Source organism: Ascidiella aspersa, chromosome 7 (assembly GCF_963924565.1).
Source record: "Ascidiella aspersa chromosome 7, kaAscAspe10.2, whole genome shotgun sequence".
Taxonomy (NCBI): Eukaryota; Metazoa; Chordata; class Ascidiacea; order Phlebobranchia; family Ascidiidae; genus Ascidiella; species Ascidiella aspersa.
In genome coordinates this window covers 4,311,350-4,329,082 of record NC_139453.1, presented here as the reverse complement: position 1 = coordinate 4,329,082, position 17,733 = coordinate 4,311,350, and the positions used below count along the sequence as shown (strand labels likewise).

The following is a 17,733-nucleotide window of genomic DNA, read 5'->3' as shown; positions in this document are numbered from 1 at the left end:
TGAATGAAAATGGCTTGAGTTGAGTACGCTTAAGTAATTGTTTTTAAATGACGACTTGAATTGAATTGACTTTACAGTTTTGAGGTAAATGTGTTCACTTCAAGTTTTGACTTAGCTTTCATTAATTATAACTTTAGTTGAACTTGCTTATTTTACCAAATTATTTGCTTGTATTTTAATAGAGCTTATTTGCTGTTAAGCACCGCATCAATAACATGATCAACGTTTTTTTTCTGACGTTTTGTATAATTTTAAAATCTCAGTACATGCTAGGGAAAAAACTCCAACGCCTGTACACTAAGGCTTGACGAGGTGTGTTTGGTTTCTATGATTTATTACTTCCTGTTAAGAAACTTCGTTAACTATACACTGTGCTTGGTCAATACCAGTAGGTTGTTTGTGGTTCACGCCTAGACATGCCAACAACTTAAATGCAAACAAACCATTTAAAATAGGTAATTAATTGAGCATTAAAAGTTTAATAACATCATTTTACATAAAACCAGTAGCGAAATTGTCGGGTTCAAAAATATGTACTTTTTTCGTGCAGTCTGGCCCGAAATAATCCGTTTAGGCTGTCGATATGCTCTTGTGCGAAGGCATAAACAAACTAGTCATCGCCTAACCAATCAACGGGTAAACTTCTTAAATCATATTTCTTAATCATTAATTTACAATGGAATGTAGGCACCTAAGATTTTGGTGCCAATGACAATTTTTCCTTCTAAAAAAGTATTAATTTGCTACACAACTTGATCAATACTGCCTATTGTATTATAGTAATTACATTGTTTGGTGCCGGACGGCCATGACTTTTGTCAAAAGTAAAGACATTTTGACACAGCGGTGCTGCGAAATATTTTGGATTTTTTAAGTCTAATTTTTGCTCAATTGGTATAGCTCGCTTGTAGCAACGTTTTTATGCGTTTCGACTGCGAAAAAACAATCAAGACATATTTTCCTACGTTTTGCACCTGTGTGTTTTTCTGTGCCATAATAGTAAGTAGAAATACCACAAGGGCTGCCGCTATATTTTTTTCTTTTTTCTTAAAAGCATAAACTGTGGTTAAACTAGTGAAACAAAATAATTGCGAAGCCAATATGTATAATAATGTTGCCGCTAAGTCAAAATGTCTTTAATATTGGTCAAAGGCCATATCTGAATGCTGGGTAATAGAATCGGTAAATGCGCAAAATTCGGTTGGTATCGGTGCCAACCCGACACCAAAATAAATTGTGAATTTAAATTTTGTTTTGGTGGTGGGACAAAAATATTTCTACTTTCAAAAGGTGAATTTCTCAGAAAATATGACACTAAAATTCAAAGAAATATAAAAAGTTGCCACGAAACTTTACAATTTGATAGTTTATGCTTTTTGGACCATAATAATGACGTCATCACATTGGACGGCCGCTTTTTCTGGAAAATATCAGCTACCAGTAAAACTGTTGGGAACCACCAAGTGTTGGTACAGCAAAAAAGGCACCGGTTTAAGTGTTGTGTGCAAGGCAACATCTGGCAGTTACGTGCAGACGACAAACTACACAAAGTTGATGCTATTTGGAGCCGACGGGTCCCAATTAGACGCGCGTTATCGGCAGATCACAGCTGACCAAGGCTTATGCGGTTCCCACGAACAAGTTGGTTCGTGTATTTCGATACGGGCGCTTAATTGGTGCCGAGACGTGTTAAGTGTAATTAAGGTGGCAAACAGTGCGACGAGTATAGAGATAAGGATAAAATGTGGTTACAAAAGCACATGGGACACGTATGGGTTAAAAAAACGTAACTGGTTTAGGCCAGGGGTCGGCAAACTTAACGTATGGTTTTCTAGGAAGGAAAATGTCTTGGACAATGTTACATAAAATATCGAAAATAAATAGGTTTTCGCAAAACCAAATTTCGGCCTAAATACTCAATACGATTACACTTTAGTTTGTATTTCTTGTTTTACCATCGTCATAAAATCACTTCAAACTATCGGACAGCGAGATTTTTTGAGCAAGCGGCAAGAAATCAAGCGTTTTTGGTGCAAGTTTTTTTATTACATATTTGAAAGCAATTCACAGTTGGTGATAATTAAAGCTGGACGGTAGAAAAATATAACGGACGGCGGTCATTAAAGATATTAAGATATAACGCGTGAATAACATAAGGACGGTTCGAAAACGTTTCCTAATTTTTTGGAAAGATAAAAGAAACTTGGAAGTTATAAACAATGAAGTTCAAATGCAATTTGAGTCGTACTGATGACAAATATACCCTTTTGTAGATAAAGGATTTCTGAACCGTCCCAATGCACACATTTATGTCCATGGTCTGCATAAAATGTTAAGAATGTATGACGCTGTCACAGTTAATATCAGTATAAGTAACGTAAAGCGATGATAAGTATATTGTCTACGAAATATGTGCTTTAAACAAATATGCAAAGCTTGGAATGTAAGCAGGCATTACACGGAATAGTAAATCTGCTCTTTTATAAAAAAATTAAAATATTATGAAGAGAAGAATTATTAGTGTTTTTATCGGCCACTACGGAAAGATATATGTTTTTTTAAACAAAATGAGTGAAAAAAAACAAGATACAGCGTTATGCCTCGCAAAAACAAAAAATTTCTATCAAAAGGTACAGCAAGTGTTAAGTAGACCTATAGCGTGTTTATTTCTGCCTAATCGCAAACATACAAAAAAATTGACATATCTTTAGACCCAAATAATCCACAAATTAACCATATGAGTCGATAAGAATCAGCGGCCACCAAAAAATATATTTTCTCTGCAACAAAAAGAAAAAAAACGACAACTACAACACAGCGCCACCTAATGAAAAAAATACACAAAAATCCTAAAATTCACCAAAAATCACAGAAAACAATATAATCAAGCCACCATGACGTCACTACTTCCCGGGGTACCGCCACTAGATGGCAGCTTCACATCGGAGGGGGAGCATTCCAGGGCGGCCCTCATCATCGGCGGTTCCACTGGCCACTTTGGCCTCGTTACTGTGACGTCAGGCTTGCTCCCGTCGACGATTTGCAATCGCGCATCGATCGGATGAATCGGTTTCTGCTCCCCAACCACGCATAATAATTTGATCTCGAGCGGCCCCAAGTGGAGGTATTCCTAGAAGCAAAAGGAAAAATTTATATACCGTCCATGAGAAGTTTGTTTTTCGTTTGTGGGAGGCTGCAGTTGGTGGTTAAGAGGTTTGAAAAGACACTTACAGCAGCAATGGCCATTTTTGCATACCTAATTAAAGTGGCGTGATTGGGAAGTAAGGCGTTTTTACTTTGTAGATTGAGGCTAACTTTTCGGTTTTATTTGCACCCTGTTTAAGTATTATAAAAACACTAAACGGATTGCAATTCTCTTAAATGCAAAATAAATAATATTGGACGATTGACGGAGTTCAAAATATATGTTTGTAACAATAACTATTATTTATACTCATTAAGAATTGCTTTTTTTGGAAAAAAAAAGGACAAATGTAGGTTAAAGAAATGTGTGGAAATTGGTTTAAACTAAAATACAAAAAGCAACACAAATAGATGAACGGGATTAATGTGACGTCATCTCAACGTGTATGGAAAACATATCCAGTGATACAATATATAGTATATCACTGTGATGTCATACTTACCACTGTGATGTTGCACATACCACTGTGATGTTACTCATACCATATGACGTCATACATATCACTGTGATGTCACATTATACATCGTCCCGTCTCACCATGTCCTTCTGGATGTCGATTTCATCTTCCCCTCCATCCTCATCTTCTTCATAATCTTCATCCTCCTCGTTGTGAGCTTCCATGATGGAGAAGACACGATCCTCCACCGCAGACTGCATCGCGCTCCTGGGACGATCCTCAATCGCTGAGTGAAGAAAAACAAGACATGTACAAAAAACTAAAATATATAATTTATATATACATCATTTTACTTGAAAAACTAAATTTCAATGATTTTAAAATCGCTTTTCCAAAACAATATGATTAAGTGGCTACACACCACATAGTTTAAAAACCTACTCTTGCTTATTATTAGGATAATATCGTATTAATATCGTATTAGTTTCCTTCGATACGATAATATCGGCCACTGCTAACCTCTCATTTGTGAAGATTCCGGACTTGCCGCTCCCCTGTAGATGGACATCTGCTTCATGTCCATGTCGGACAACTTATCGTCGGTCAGTTGGTCGTCCTCGCGAAACTGAGTCATGTAGAAGTTTCTGGAAATAAATGGCGAGTAGTGTAAATCAGCCCTTCTTAACCTGGGGTAAATTCCTCGTTTTAGGGGGTAAATCCAAGGATAGGTATTCAAGCCCTGAATATAACCTATGCGAAGCGGCTTCACTGCATTGCTTACTATTAAAATCTGAAGCACGAAACCGACTTGTTTCTGATATTTGTTGTGCATTACCTACTACTTTACCAGACATTAAAAACTCGTTGCCAAAAAGCAAGGGAATGCGTCGCACTGAACATAACTGATGTAATTTGTTACTTTCGTTTTTGTAATAAAAGAGCACCACTTTATATATTGGGGGTAAATCTGATATTCATCTTTGTTAAAAAGGTAAAACATACAAAAAAGGTTAAGAACCCCTGGTGTAGATTAAGTATCATTGCCTAGTATTAACCCACTGAGTTGCCCAGTTTGTCGTCATAATGCACGTGACCTGTGTCCACTGACGTGTGACCAGCATTACGCTCCAATACGAGACTTGGCTTTATATTAGCGCAGGGCTTTTCAACCAGTGGGCATGATGGAACATTTAAAAAAAAAATTAAAAAAGCTAGATTGTTGGAAGAATTTAGTTTCATTCGTGTCACGATACTTAATTTTACAAGAATAATGGTTGGGGCAAGAATTGAAAAGAAATGTAAATTTATTGTTCAGCAGCCCACTAATGCACGGTTGAATAAATATTCTGTTTTGAAATATGTTCTGCTGTTTTTTGTTCTAAACCTATTTCATAGTTGTTTTTTGCCATAATTTTAATGAGCCACAGAAATTGTTGTGCAACGAAAACGGGCCACGAACGAAAAAGGGTTGAGAACCAGTGGACTAGCGGCTTGAATCACTGCTTTACGTTATCGTGTATAGCGAGATTTGTGAGTATATACTTAACGAGCAATATCAACTGAGTGAAGAAAAAGTGTAGTTAGAGCTCTGCTCCTTTGGAGTCAGATACATATTTAAAGAACGTGTCGCCATAAAACTATGCAGCCATCAGCCAATCGTTAAAGTCAGTCAGGTATAGGCGTCGGACAACGCACTCTGCAACAGTGCTTAAGTGAGAGTCGAACTCACGCCCGTTGGAATATGTGTCCACCGCTAAATATTGTAGAAATAAGTGCGAGAACCTTATTGTCGGTCCAACGAAGCGATTTTACGTTAAAAGGTTCAACAACTGGAGGTAACTAAGATTCTAAACACTAAAATGAATTTCGGCATAACAACCGTAAAAAAATACATTTTAACGTTGCGATTTCATTACTGATTTCATACGTTTTCGATTTCATTTAGTTCGATTTCATTAGTTTTGATCGCTTTACAATAAAAATAATAATGACGTAATTTGGAATCGGATCGGATCAAATCGCGATACGCTTTGTCCAGAATATCCGGTAATCCCTAACGGAATGAAACATTAGGTATCGGGCAAACCTAGTGCGTACCAAACCACTTACCTAGATATTTTGAGGTCTTCCTGTCTACAATCCAGCAATTCCCCGATAATTTCCAAGTTTTCCTTTTCCAACTCTTGCAACTTCACTCGAAGGAGCTTTCCTTCGGCCCTTTAACATATTTTCACATGTAAGATTGTTGCAGCATAGGATCAGCAAACAGATGTTGCGGCTACCATTCAATAAGTTCGCTTACACCCGAAAGAGCGATTTTTAACTATTTGTAAATGTTGCCTGGTGGAGCTAACTATATTTACCACAAAGTGTATCTAAAAACAAGCTTGGTCAGCTGGTATATGCTGCCGAAACGTCGGTATGTAACTTCGTTTACATCAAAAGAGAGATTTTTATCTATTGTTGCCTGCTGGAAAAATTCTATCTCTAAATTTCAATTATTAATGTAAAATTATTACCAAAAATGAGTATTTACCAAAATTATTACCAAAGGTGGTTACTGTTCGCAAAACCCTAAATATGTTTTTTACGTCGGATATGTTCCATCTGGTTTGCATAGGTTTCCTGGTCACAGAGATCGAAATGTAGTGGTTTCAGCTTTCAGTGCTTTAATGATATTTCGAGCACTGCATGAGGTTTTGAACTCAGACCTAGCACATTTTTTATTTTACTTTCTTACGTGAGCTACTCATGCAGTAAGCTCAGTTGTTACGTCAATACGATAATAAGTTCAATTATAATGTCGTTACTGTGGAAAATAAGCACAGTTTTACAGCACATTGGAAAATTGAGATGACTTTTTAACTTAGTTGCACACTTACTTTCCTTGGTACGTCATAACCACGGACAATAGGCAAACTTATTTCGTCAGCATTTTAGACAACTGGGCTGAAAAGTTTATACAAATGACTTGTTGACAAATTGCATTTTAAGTTGGCCAACTTTAAAGCACGGTTGTACAGGTCAACTTAAAAATCAGTGACACTTGTTTTTACTTGTGACGTCATCATTGCGACAATGAGTTCATTTTATTACGTCACTACGGCGAACAATGCACAGCTCACCTGTGCACTTCGGCCTCGTTTTTAAGCCACTCGTTCTCGTGTACTTCCTGCACACTGACTGGGTCGAGGTGGCCCATCGCTTTCTCGGAAGCCAAGTGCTTCTGCTCAGCCATGCACCGGTCCGTGTGAGTTTTCACCTCCAGTTTGGCTGCGTCCAACTGGCGCTTTAAGTGAGCTGAAAGTTTGTGAATGTTTAGGGTTTTTAACAGTGCTGTAAGCAAGCCTTTTAAATGACTTAAAAGTCAAGTCCCTTTGCAAAAAATAACAAGTTAAGTCCCACTTAAAGTCGGTCATTATCAGAGCAAGTTGTCTCCAAATCAAATCATTGATTAATAAATTAAAACGACCAATCATTAAACTTGGTAAACTCGTCCGGTTACCACCAATTAATTTAACTAAAAAATAACAAAAAACAAAAATTTACGATCCTATCGTTTTTTTTGTAAATCACGAGATAAATAGCCTAATTTTATAATAAAATGTTAAATGTAAATATCTTATTTTAAATTGACTTAAGTCCAAGTCAAGACATTCGTTCAAAAGACGTAGGTCAAGTCATTTGTCCGAAAGACTTAAGTCAAGTCATTTATCCAAAAGTCGTAGGTCAAGTCAAGTCATTTTACCAGAACGACTTAAGTCAAGTTATTAGACAACAGTGACCTAAAGTGCACTCAAGTCATTGACTAATTTAGTTCAAATTTATTTCTGGAAACCAATGATTGTCGTAGTGGGAAGACTACTGGTTAAGGTCAGATAACTCTAACACCTCCAGGCCTATTTCGAATTAACTTCAACTACACATATTTATTACCCATATGAACTAATAAAGCAGTAATCCGACAGAGTAAATGTTCGAAGCTTACCACACATGTCATCAAAGTTCTGCTGCATATCTTCAAGCTCGCCTTCAAGCAAGTGAATCTAAAATAAAAAAAAAACATTTGCCATGTTCGATTTAACCCTAGCATTGCTTGCACGAAAATCAATTACAAAATACTGATTTTGATTAGCGGATTTGCGAGCCCTGTAGCCATTGGCCAGTTCATTAACTTTATTTACCGCTCTGGCATTAACTTAAACCACAATTATTTTGTATAAAACGTTGAGTAACGTTAAGGTAAGCCTCTTGTTAGAAAACAAAGTAAATATCAAAGTCAATGTTGTTTCTCGGCGTGCTCCCCTCTAAACCTGTGTAGCTCAGTTATAGTCCCGGCTTGACCGGAGGTCGTGAGTTCAAACCTCACTGCAGGCTAGTTTTCTTCAGCATGCCTTGCTAGCATCATTGATCGACAGATTTGACGAGTCTGCGTGGCTTTCGGTGTACTGTGATACATAAGCTGTAATCGCTGGTCAAAAAGCAGCTTCCCAGGGGTTAGATCACAGTTGGTGAACACATATGTGTGTGTATCTTTTATTAATTTCAAAGCGTAATATTCTGTATTTATTTAAGTAAATTAGGAAGCTTACCTGTGTCTTGTGTTCTGCAGACCCAGAGGCACTGTAACTTTTCCAAAACTCCACCTCATTCCTAAGTTTGTCGTATTGCTCGTCAGTTGCTGCTATTTTCAACCTCAGTTCTTTATTTAATTAAAAAAATATTAATATATTATGTTTTATCAATGGTATAAAAATGATTTTGGTCACATATGTATGAGTGTTTTAAATCATAAAGATAGTCCTGTGTTTTTGTTATTTAGTAACTTTTTTTATGCACATCATTATCATGATAAAATCCATGTCCCAGTTCAAGCATATTAGCGAATGAAAACTGTTTGAAATTCAGAATTTTACACCAGATTATATTAAAATCCCTGGTAAAAAAATCACATTAATCAATGAATACACCTGGTGTTTAAGTGCACACATACTTATAAATATATTTGTACATCATATGGAAAACCATATTAAATTCACTGTTCTAAGTTTCCCAAAGTTATTTCACACAATTAGTAGCAAAAAAGGACTTTCTCCAAGTCAAGTCGTTAAAAAAACCATGACCCAAGTGCACTTTAAGTTTAGCCAGTCATCCACTTCAGTCATAATAACACTTATTGATTTAAACGTAATACGCACAGTAGTGCAAATTTTTAACTTAACGCGGAGCAATTAAATCACAAATAGTTAGTTAATAGGTATAAAAACAGTTCATTATACACCGGCAAGCTTTCCATTAGGGTTGTCGATAATATCAAATTAGAGTTGATGCATGATACCAAATGGTTGTATAGCTACATACTAGGATGGTATCGGTGCCAATCCAAAACCAAATAATTATAGGAATTTATGCCTTGATCCAAGCAAAAAATTTTAACTTGAAAGCTAAATTTACTTCAAAATTAGTAGATTATCTGAACACTATATATAATTTTGGTGCAATAACCTCTGAATGTTTAAATTTTATGTATTTTGTTTGTTTGACCATATCAATGTTGTCATTTGATGTCAGATCGAATTGCGATATCTTTTGTTCAAAATATTGGGTATCGTTGTCCCAATATAATATCAACTAACGGGCATCCCTACTTAGTAGAATATGTCAAAATACTGGGTATCGTGATCCGTTCCAATACTTTTTGTCAAAAATGTTGGGTATCCAAACAAAATGGCATCGGACAATACTATTTACTAAAATATGTCAGCATATTGGATCGGATCGCAATACTTTTTGTCAAAAATGTCGGGTATCGGTATTTTGTAGAATACGTTTCTATCATAACAGTTAACAGATTTTAACAAAATAGTCACGAAATCTCTCTCATGACATTTGAAACGCACCGCATTAAGACACCAAATGTATGTTGTGCCGCCCAAAATAATCAAGTTCTGTCTGGGTATTGGTAATAAAAAAGTTACGCTTTGAAGCGATGTTCATGCATTGTCAACTGCCTTCGAAGAGTGAAGTTTTAAATTAAAAATGTAGTTAAATAAATTCATAAAAGAAGTAAAAAAGTATCCCTGTATTTACCTAACAAAGTATCGAACATCCTTGTTTCTTAAAGTATGTCAAAATATCGGCTATCTGTATCGGGAAACTTTTTGTCAAAAATGTTGGGTATCGGTATCGGAATAAAGAGTGAAGTATTGGACAACCCTACTCACCATCAAGTCTTTGTTCCTCGAGTCTTCCAGCCGTCCACTTTTCCTTGAGCGCTTGCTCGACGTGTTCGCTGTTGTAAACCTCCTTCTGTTCCAACTCCTGTTCCTGTTCCTTCGCTTGTCGGAGAAGCGTCTTAATGTGGATAAACTGCTCGTCCTTTAGTCTTGTGTTCTGTCGAGAGCGAAAAAAAGGTTTATTGATTGAACTGAACGGTTTGCTTTTTGAAGCATAATGTTATGAGGCTGTACTTGACCTGGTAAGAATATCAAACCTGCTGTACAGAAGTAGGTAGCATTTTAAACGTTTCAACATCTTTTTTTCATTTTCAACATCATGAAGAATGAATAAATAAAAAATAAATGTTGAAAATATACATGAGATATTCCAAACTTTTAAAATGATACCTACCTCTGTAAAGTACTTTAATATTCTGACTACGATTTGCTTGTTGTTATTGATATTGAATCTGATTAAAAATACCAGTTTCCTTCATCGCAGGAAAAAAAAAAGTTAATTTCATGTTGGTTATGATTTTTAAAAACCATATAACAGCTAAGTTTTAATAAATACACAGACTTTCATTTAGGTTAACATAAAGAGAAAAAAATTAGGCATGGTGCAATTGTGTTGACTTTAGAGTCTCAAAAGGCCTTGATTTTGATAAAATCTAGTTTTTGACTATTGATATTTCTGAATAAGTAAAATCCATAAAAATGTAATAACATCCACATATTTAAATAAATTACAACCATATTTAATTTGATTACATAAAGTGCATTAAAAAGATACAAGATTTTCAGAGATACGTTAGCCAGAAGTTTTTTTTAAATTATGCTATTTTTTAATTGACAAAAATTTAGTGAAATGATGACCCAAGCGAAATGGAATAATACAGATGGTAAAATTGTTTACAAAAACATTGAATAATAATATACATATACTGTATTTTCTCTAGGCTGGGTTATACTTTTGAGTATTTGTCAATAAGAAGCTTGACTTCAAGGATAAAAGGTTCATAAAGGACAGTAAAAGCAGTTTTGAAGTCAACAAATACTTAGGCATGTTAATAATTTTTATATTGACATCAAATATTTCAGAACTAATATATTTATATTGTCACTTTACCCTCTCCTGATATCGCTTGTTTTTTTCCTGAAGTCCTTTTATTTCAAACTGAAGTTCTTCCGAAGACTTTTCTTTTACTTGGATTCTGTTGGGATTGGAGTAATTTAAGTTTTTGTGTTTTTAAGGGAGTAAAATTACTGTTCAATCATAATGACAATATTAACTACTATTTTTGACATTTTATACATCTTATTATTTTGTACAAAAATTATTCACGCCTGTTCATCAGGCAAACTATTTACTTCTGCATTAGTTTTAAGAAATGATTTTATGTTTTATGCCTGTTTTCATAAACAGTCTTAAAATCATCGTATACCATTTGTTCAATAAAATTGTGAATCCTTGTTTTAATTTAGGCCAGGGTCACCAACACATTGCAACCCTCCAAAAAATCACACCCATACCACCATTGAACTTTTCACCAAGCTTTAAAACTACAGGCTATTTCTTTTCAAATAAATAAATGATAAGGACTAGGAACAAACAGTTTTTAAGTGGTTCGGAAACACTGGTTTATCCACTTGAAATCTGTCCTATTATATATTGCTTACTGGAATGCCATGATTGCCTCCTTGAGAGTCATTTCATCTTCTCTTTTTCCACTCTTCTTTCCCCCCTTGCCCCCTCCTTTACCCTTTTTCTTGCCACCCTTTTTAGCCATTATTGATCCTACAAGAGTGCTCTGTGCTACTTGGACCTACACTGGCTTAAGTGGAAATGAGAACTTAGAATGGTCCAATGTATGAAGCACTTTTAAAAGGCAGCTGGTTTAAGTTTGTTAAACTTATTGCACACACGAAAACAAATACGGTAAAATAATGAACAAAAATTTCACAGCAATCAATAAAGAAAGATTCATATCAACATTCAAATGATTCATTATATAACTTAAACGGTTAATAACCTGAGCTAATAAACACGTACTGTGAAACAAAAGTAACAGTTTATAACCACAACTGCAAATACATGGTACTGGGTCACATCAAATAAAGCTATTAATATGAAACAGTTGCATACATACCAACTTAAAAAGTTCGGACTTAATTTGTTCTCCGCGTTGCACTCTCAGTTGAAGCCGTAGCTATTTGTTTAATGAAAAAGTCCTTGTGAAATGCATTCAGCCATGCAAAGTGTGAGTAGGGCTTACTGTTTTTCAATACTAAGTCACATACAGTCTTGCAAATTTAGGAAGTAACTTTATGATGCAAATTCTAGCAGCCATGTTATTACAACCAAGCACTTTACAGCTTACAATAGTGACTGTTTATTATGAATATTGATGCTGGCAAGACATTGTTTCATATTAAAGTACAAATTTCATGATACTTGATTTTTAGAATTTGTGTTTTCGTTTGTTGCTGTTTTCTTTAAATGTCGCGGAATAAATGGCGGAGGTTTAAACGAAACAAGTGGATTGCTTTTTATGTTTGCAGCTATATTGTTTGTGTCAGTTCTTGGAACAGTTTGTTTGGTTGATTGCGCAACACTTTGATAAAAATAACCACTTCGAACTTTCATTTTTGGATTTTCCTTGTTAAGCGTCTTTTTGACTGAGCCAGGTGGATTTTTGTTGGTAATTCTTTTAGGGACATTGCTTTCTGTAGCGTTATGAGAGTTTGCTTTACTCACAGACCGATTTCTGTATGGCACAAATTCTGGGGGTGGTGGAGGGGGTAAAAACAGGGGAATCCCAAATTGGTTGCATGGAATTTGGGGATGGAAGCCCTGATTTGATATTGTCGATGAACTACCAGGCAATTGAGGCCCAATGTTGTTCATTTCTTCATTAGCTTGTAACATATCATGAGAAGTTTCTGCATTCTTTTTGTAACTTTTGCATTTTTCCTCAATCTTTTTATTACTTTTATTGGCCGATGGCTGTTTACTTTTTGTCATTCTTGCTTCCTTTTCCAGAATTTTAACCCTCGTTGTTACAGTGCTGCGTCTGTGGTTTATCTTTTCCCTCGTGTCACTAACAGTTTCGTATTCCGGGGCATAGCAAACATGCAACATACCGCCGTAAAAGTTTTTTTCATCGGTGAACTTTTTTGCGGTTTTTGCTCGTTGAATATCTTGAAATTCTATTAAAAAGGTCTTTATGAATTCCTCTTGTGGGTAATCCGGCAGCTCACGAGTTTGTTTAAGGGTCCCAAATGACGCAAATAACTTTATTAAGTCACTTTCCAAGCACGTAATCGGTACATCGGTTACAATCAGGTATTTCGATTCAGAATTGACAGTAAAAACGCGAACGGAACGTTTCTTTTTGCATCTTCTATATTTCGGCCGGGTTTCGCAGTATTCCAGCTTAATGTGATGTGATGGCGGTAAAATAGGTGTTTCATCTTCACTCATACCTCTATTTCACCAATTTTAAACAGTTTTAAACACGATAAGTCTTACTAGCAACGCTAAACCTAATTTAAGCTTTTTAATTTTTTTTCCAAGCTTTTCGTTACTATGATCTCAGCGTGGTGGTTCCCCAATTTTGTTACTTTTTCAACAAACACAATTTTTTGGAATTTGACTTTCTGCATACAACTTATACGTTCGAAAGTGAGATATTTCTTATACAATTTGAAAATATATTAGCCAAATAAATTATTTACTAAAATAGTTGGTTTGTAAACCATCTTACAAACTATAATATAAAGAAATGGTGGTGAAGAGAAGTAGCGAAATTTGTCTTGATTTATTGGATTTTTAAAAAATAACCGCTGTTAGATAACCTTGAACAAACCAGAGGTTTATATCGGCCTGTCGTTTATATTACACATGATCTTTGAAATCTTGGAAATCTTGGATGTTTCGTTGATATTGCACATTACGAAAAAAAATTTTTGTTGCCATTTTAATACAAAAAGGACATCAAAATTACATATAATGCTGTTATTGATTGATTTTTCAAAAATAATTCAACACAAAGTGTCTTTGTTGGCTTTCTAGTAATAGTTACTATTAACTTTCTACTTAAATTTTGCGTTTGTGTGGTGTTTGAATGAATTTTTTACTCTGCTGGGTACAAAAAATGGCTTCTAATTCACTTCTTGATTTAAGTTAAAGTTTCAAATAGATTCATCAATATTTCAAAACTTGTTTTCATGAAGCCTACAAAGTCCGCTTTTATCTTTAATACAAAATAAGTACGTAACTAAAGTTTGTTCCGTACGTTTTAAAGTTCATCCAAAGCCAAGTAATCTCTTCTTAAAATGAATTCCAAGATGCATCAAATCCCTAAACCTATATGATAAGTTAATGTGGGAGATTTGGTATTTTTATACAACTACTGTATGATTCGAAAAAGTAATTTAATAATTAGTTTAGTCTGTTTATGCAGAAACTTTTATTTTAACTAAAGACTCAAAAAAACTTTTGACACAGGCTAACTAATAAAAAACAACTGCATGCTGACAGGTTCGCGCCACATTTCAGATAAATTATATGGAATTATAAACGTGCGATTGAAAACAGTAATCACAATGGTGTTAGGGTTACATAACAAACGACCAATCAACGTCACTGCGTAACCAGCGAAATCTTTTCGCTAGTTGTTGGAAATTGAAGAGATGCTTTTGCGGTTTCTTCAAATTTCGGATTAACTGAACTTCTCTGATCAGTTTCAGGCATGTTTTGCGGAGCTGGGTTAATTGTGTCCTTGTTAAAATATGCTGATAGTGCGTTGCTAGTCGAAGCGCCCAGCAAATGCAGCGATAAGGGTAAATGCGAGTCCAAGGGGCGAGCGCCGTATGGTGGCGATCCGTTGGATAAATAACTGCCGCCTGGTGTCGCTAAGCCCGCGGGAAGCGCCATCTTCAACTGCTCAGCTCTGCTGTGGCCCTGAGCGCTTGACAGCATTCCTGATAGGAAAGGAATGGAAAAAGACGGATGCTGCGCTGAAGTGCTGCTTTGCGGAGAAGCTGCGGACAACGCGGACGGCGAGTTTCCGCTTTTTGGCGATGCCAGATGTGGCAGCATTTCGATCGGATGGCGCCCTCCTGTTGTATTTGTCGTAGAAAGCTTTGTCGAAATTGATGGACCTGCGAGAATTCGATAAATTTGTTATAAATTCAATAAAAGAATTGCGCAAGTGTGAGAAAAACGCCGGAAAACGTATTCCTTTGGACAAAAAGAAACTCCTTTTTCGCACCAGTAGAACATTTCGGAAAACTTTTGGGGTTTTCAGTGAGAGCTCGTTGGTACTATTTTGTTGTATAAAGTATGTTGAACTTTGAAAAAGCTGACTACAGACTTTTATACGTTGTTGATTTTTCACAAAAATCAGCTTTGGCTTGCTTCCTGGTAATATAAAAGCTTTATAAATTACTGCAGAATCCCTTTAGTTACATTAGATTTTTTTCTTTGGTTTGATCCAAATCATTAAATATCAAAATGCGATTGATTTCCGTTTAAACAAGTTTGGCATAAAAATAAAAACCCAAGCGCCTTAAGCAAAGTCACGTCATCGTATATGACGTCACCACTCACCGAGTGACATAGCCTGTCTGCACTGCACCAATTCCTTCTCGTGGTTGGAGGAGTCCACTTTTTCCTGACGACGCCATTTTGCGCGTCGATTCTGGAACCAGACCTTAATAAAAAATTGGAGAAAGATTGCATTAAATTAGCAGTAATTATTGAGAAAGAAACAGCTCCCATGAAAAAGCCTTCGTTGCTCGTAATCTACCACATTGAAAATAATCCCATTAATAACAGGTCCGTTTTCATTGCTTGCAAATTTTAAATGACTTAAACAAGACTTTGATGAAGTAGGTAATGATTGCATTAAATTTTTATTGAATATGGTTTAAGAACGAAACAGCGCCTATGGGAAAGCCTCGGTACTGTGAAAGTTCTTGCTTGTAACAAAACAAAAAAAATTCAAAAAAATCCTAATAATAACGTTTTTTGCCCGTCGATTCTGGAAGCAGACCTTAATTAGGAAGAGAAAGATTGCATTAAAACTTTATCAAGTATGGAAAAAACGGTTCCTATGTGACGCGACATCTTTGGTTCTGTGAAAATTGTGGTTCGTAACCTAACACATTGAAAAACGCCCATCAATAATGTTCCGTTTAAATTGCTTGCGGAGCTTAAATGACACCAGACCTTGATAAAGAAGAAAAAGACTTCTACGGATTTGCAGTAAATATGGTTTAAAACCAAAAAGGCTATTATATGAGACGCGCTTTCTGCAGTTCTCTGAAAGATTGTTGCTCGTAACGTAACACTACACCTGAATAAACTGACCAAGCGAATAAATACTTTTCGCTTGTTTAAAAAAATTTTGGCATTCACTTTTTAAATGTTTACGAACCTTCAGAAGGGATCTATTGGTTATTCCCTTCCTTATAAGAGCAACCTATTGTATATTTGCAATTCGAAATTGTAAAAAAAAGAAAATAAATGTGTACGTACAGGTGAAAACTAACGATACATAAAGAGTTTCTGCCTATAAATTAAAAAAACTCCTGAGGTCTAATTGCGCAACTCCCAATTTTTTGGTTGCGATATTTCATATTTTCCCCATATATATTTGTAATGATTTTTACAGAAAAATGCACTTAAGGTAACTAGGACGCTACCATACCCAAATCCAATAAACAATCTCCAGCAATTTTCAATTCAATTTTCCCTTCCCACAAGCATTAGAGCTTGGTATCGCCCGGGAATCTTGACAAGCCCGACCGCCTTTCGCAAGTGTGTACATTTCCCTTCGCCTTTGAAAAATGTATAAAGTCCCGGGCGACATAATTGCCGCTTGCGACGTTTGGACAGCGCGAAATTTGGCGGCATCTCTCGGCGAATCAAGATCCGCCTGGTCGATATAACGAGCCGGCCAATCACTAATTCATAACGCTCTGTTAAGCGCAATGCGCAATCCTTCTTGTTAAGTACTTAACCGGGCGCCTGCTTGCACGACAGCTGGCATTTTGCGACTCTAATCTCGGCGCGAAATGCCCCAGATGCTGATGAAATCATTGCCGCCCTTGTGCTACAGTTAAACGCCCAAAGCCGCGCGTTAAATTAATTATAACCCATAGCGCGCTATTCCGTATTGAGGAGTTTGTGTTGCGTTAAAAAGGCAGCAATAAACGCGTGCAGCTTTAATTATGTGCACCTCAAACCCTACACCGTGACGGTTTATGATCGACTTGTGCCTTTATGAATTAACAATGCGCCGTTAAGTGGCCCCCAGCGCCGCGAAATAGCGACTGAAATTTGCCTTTTCTTGGGTAGGCGCCCCCTGATTTGCTCAACACCCCACCGCGTTAATTATGCATTTCAAATTATGACCTGCAACAATATCACCTATCCCTGTTTGACATTGGCCTCGCCTGCTGTATACATGAGCCGCTTGGCTTACTTTTCTTTCACGACAGCTTCCAATAAACTTCGGAAGCGGCGGGTTTGATCTGGCGATAGGCAAGTGTGTTGTCGCTTTGCCACCAAATCGCCTTCTGATTGTTTTCGCAAATTTTTTCGGCCATTTTTTGAACGATTTTCGGCGACTTTTTGTTCTGCGCTGTCTTTAGACCGATATTAATTGTTGTCGCAATGTCCTTCATAAGGTTGTTAATTTAAAATGATAATTTAGGCTTTTTTTTTACTTTTTAAACTAGGCTATTTTATTATTTGAGATAGAATCGAATATTTTGAGATAAAATAGTTTTCAAGTCCTTCTTTGGCATTAACTGTTAAAATTTTAGAGAATTAGAAAATTGGAAGCAGAAATCTAATAATAGCTCCACAATGTCAATCCATTATTACTTATAATTTACGCGCT

At 36.1% G+C, this 17,733-nt stretch overlaps 2 protein-coding genes across 2 annotated transcripts; both read right to left on the bottom strand.

Moving 5' to 3' along the window:
* Window positions 1-2,590: 2,590 nt before the first annotated feature.
* On the bottom strand, window positions 2,591-11,629 carry LOC146137324 (coiled-coil domain-containing protein 83-like). The gene is made up of 10 exons (XM_083393931.1): window positions 11,501-11,629; window positions 10,950-11,034; window positions 9,827-9,995; window positions 8,195-8,304; window positions 7,591-7,648; window positions 6,728-6,902; window positions 5,712-5,819; window positions 4,122-4,246; window positions 3,743-3,888; window positions 2,591-3,130 (listed from the first exon to the last, which is right to left on the bottom strand). Exons 1-10 carry the CDS (start codon window positions 11,608-11,610, stop codon window positions 2,885-2,887), a joined length of 1,332 nt encoding a protein of 443 aa, XP_083250057.1. The 5' UTR covers window positions 11,611-11,629; the 3' UTR covers window positions 2,591-2,884.
* A 360-nt stretch (window positions 11,630-11,989) lies between these two features.
* Window positions 11,990-13,304, bottom strand: LOC146137323 (uncharacterized). The gene has a single exon (XM_083394176.1). The coding sequence runs from the start codon at window positions 13,302-13,304 to the stop codon at window positions 12,267-12,269; it is 1,038 nt and encodes a 345-aa protein (XP_083250302.1). The 3' UTR covers window positions 11,990-12,266.
* Window positions 13,305-17,733: the final 4,429 nt, after the last annotated feature.

Excerpts from the sequence above, each read along its gene's own strand:
- LOC146137323 (XM_083394176.1), bottom strand. The coding sequence starts at position 13,304 with ATGAGTGAAGATGAAACACCTATTTTACCGCCATCACATCACATTAAG.
- LOC146137324 (XM_083393931.1), bottom strand. The coding sequence starts at position 11,610 with ATGGCTAAAAAGGGTGGCAAGAAAAAGGGTAAAGGAGGGGGCAAGGGG. Across the intron at positions 8,305-9,826 it reads CGAGGAACAAAGACTTGATG|AACTGAGGTTGAAAATAGCA; the intron begins GTGAGTAGGGTT and ends AATTAAATAAAG. Across the intron at positions 4,247-5,711 it reads GAAGACCTCAAAATATCTAG|AAACTTCTACATGACTCAGT; the intron begins GTAAGTGGTTTG and ends ATTTATTTCCAG.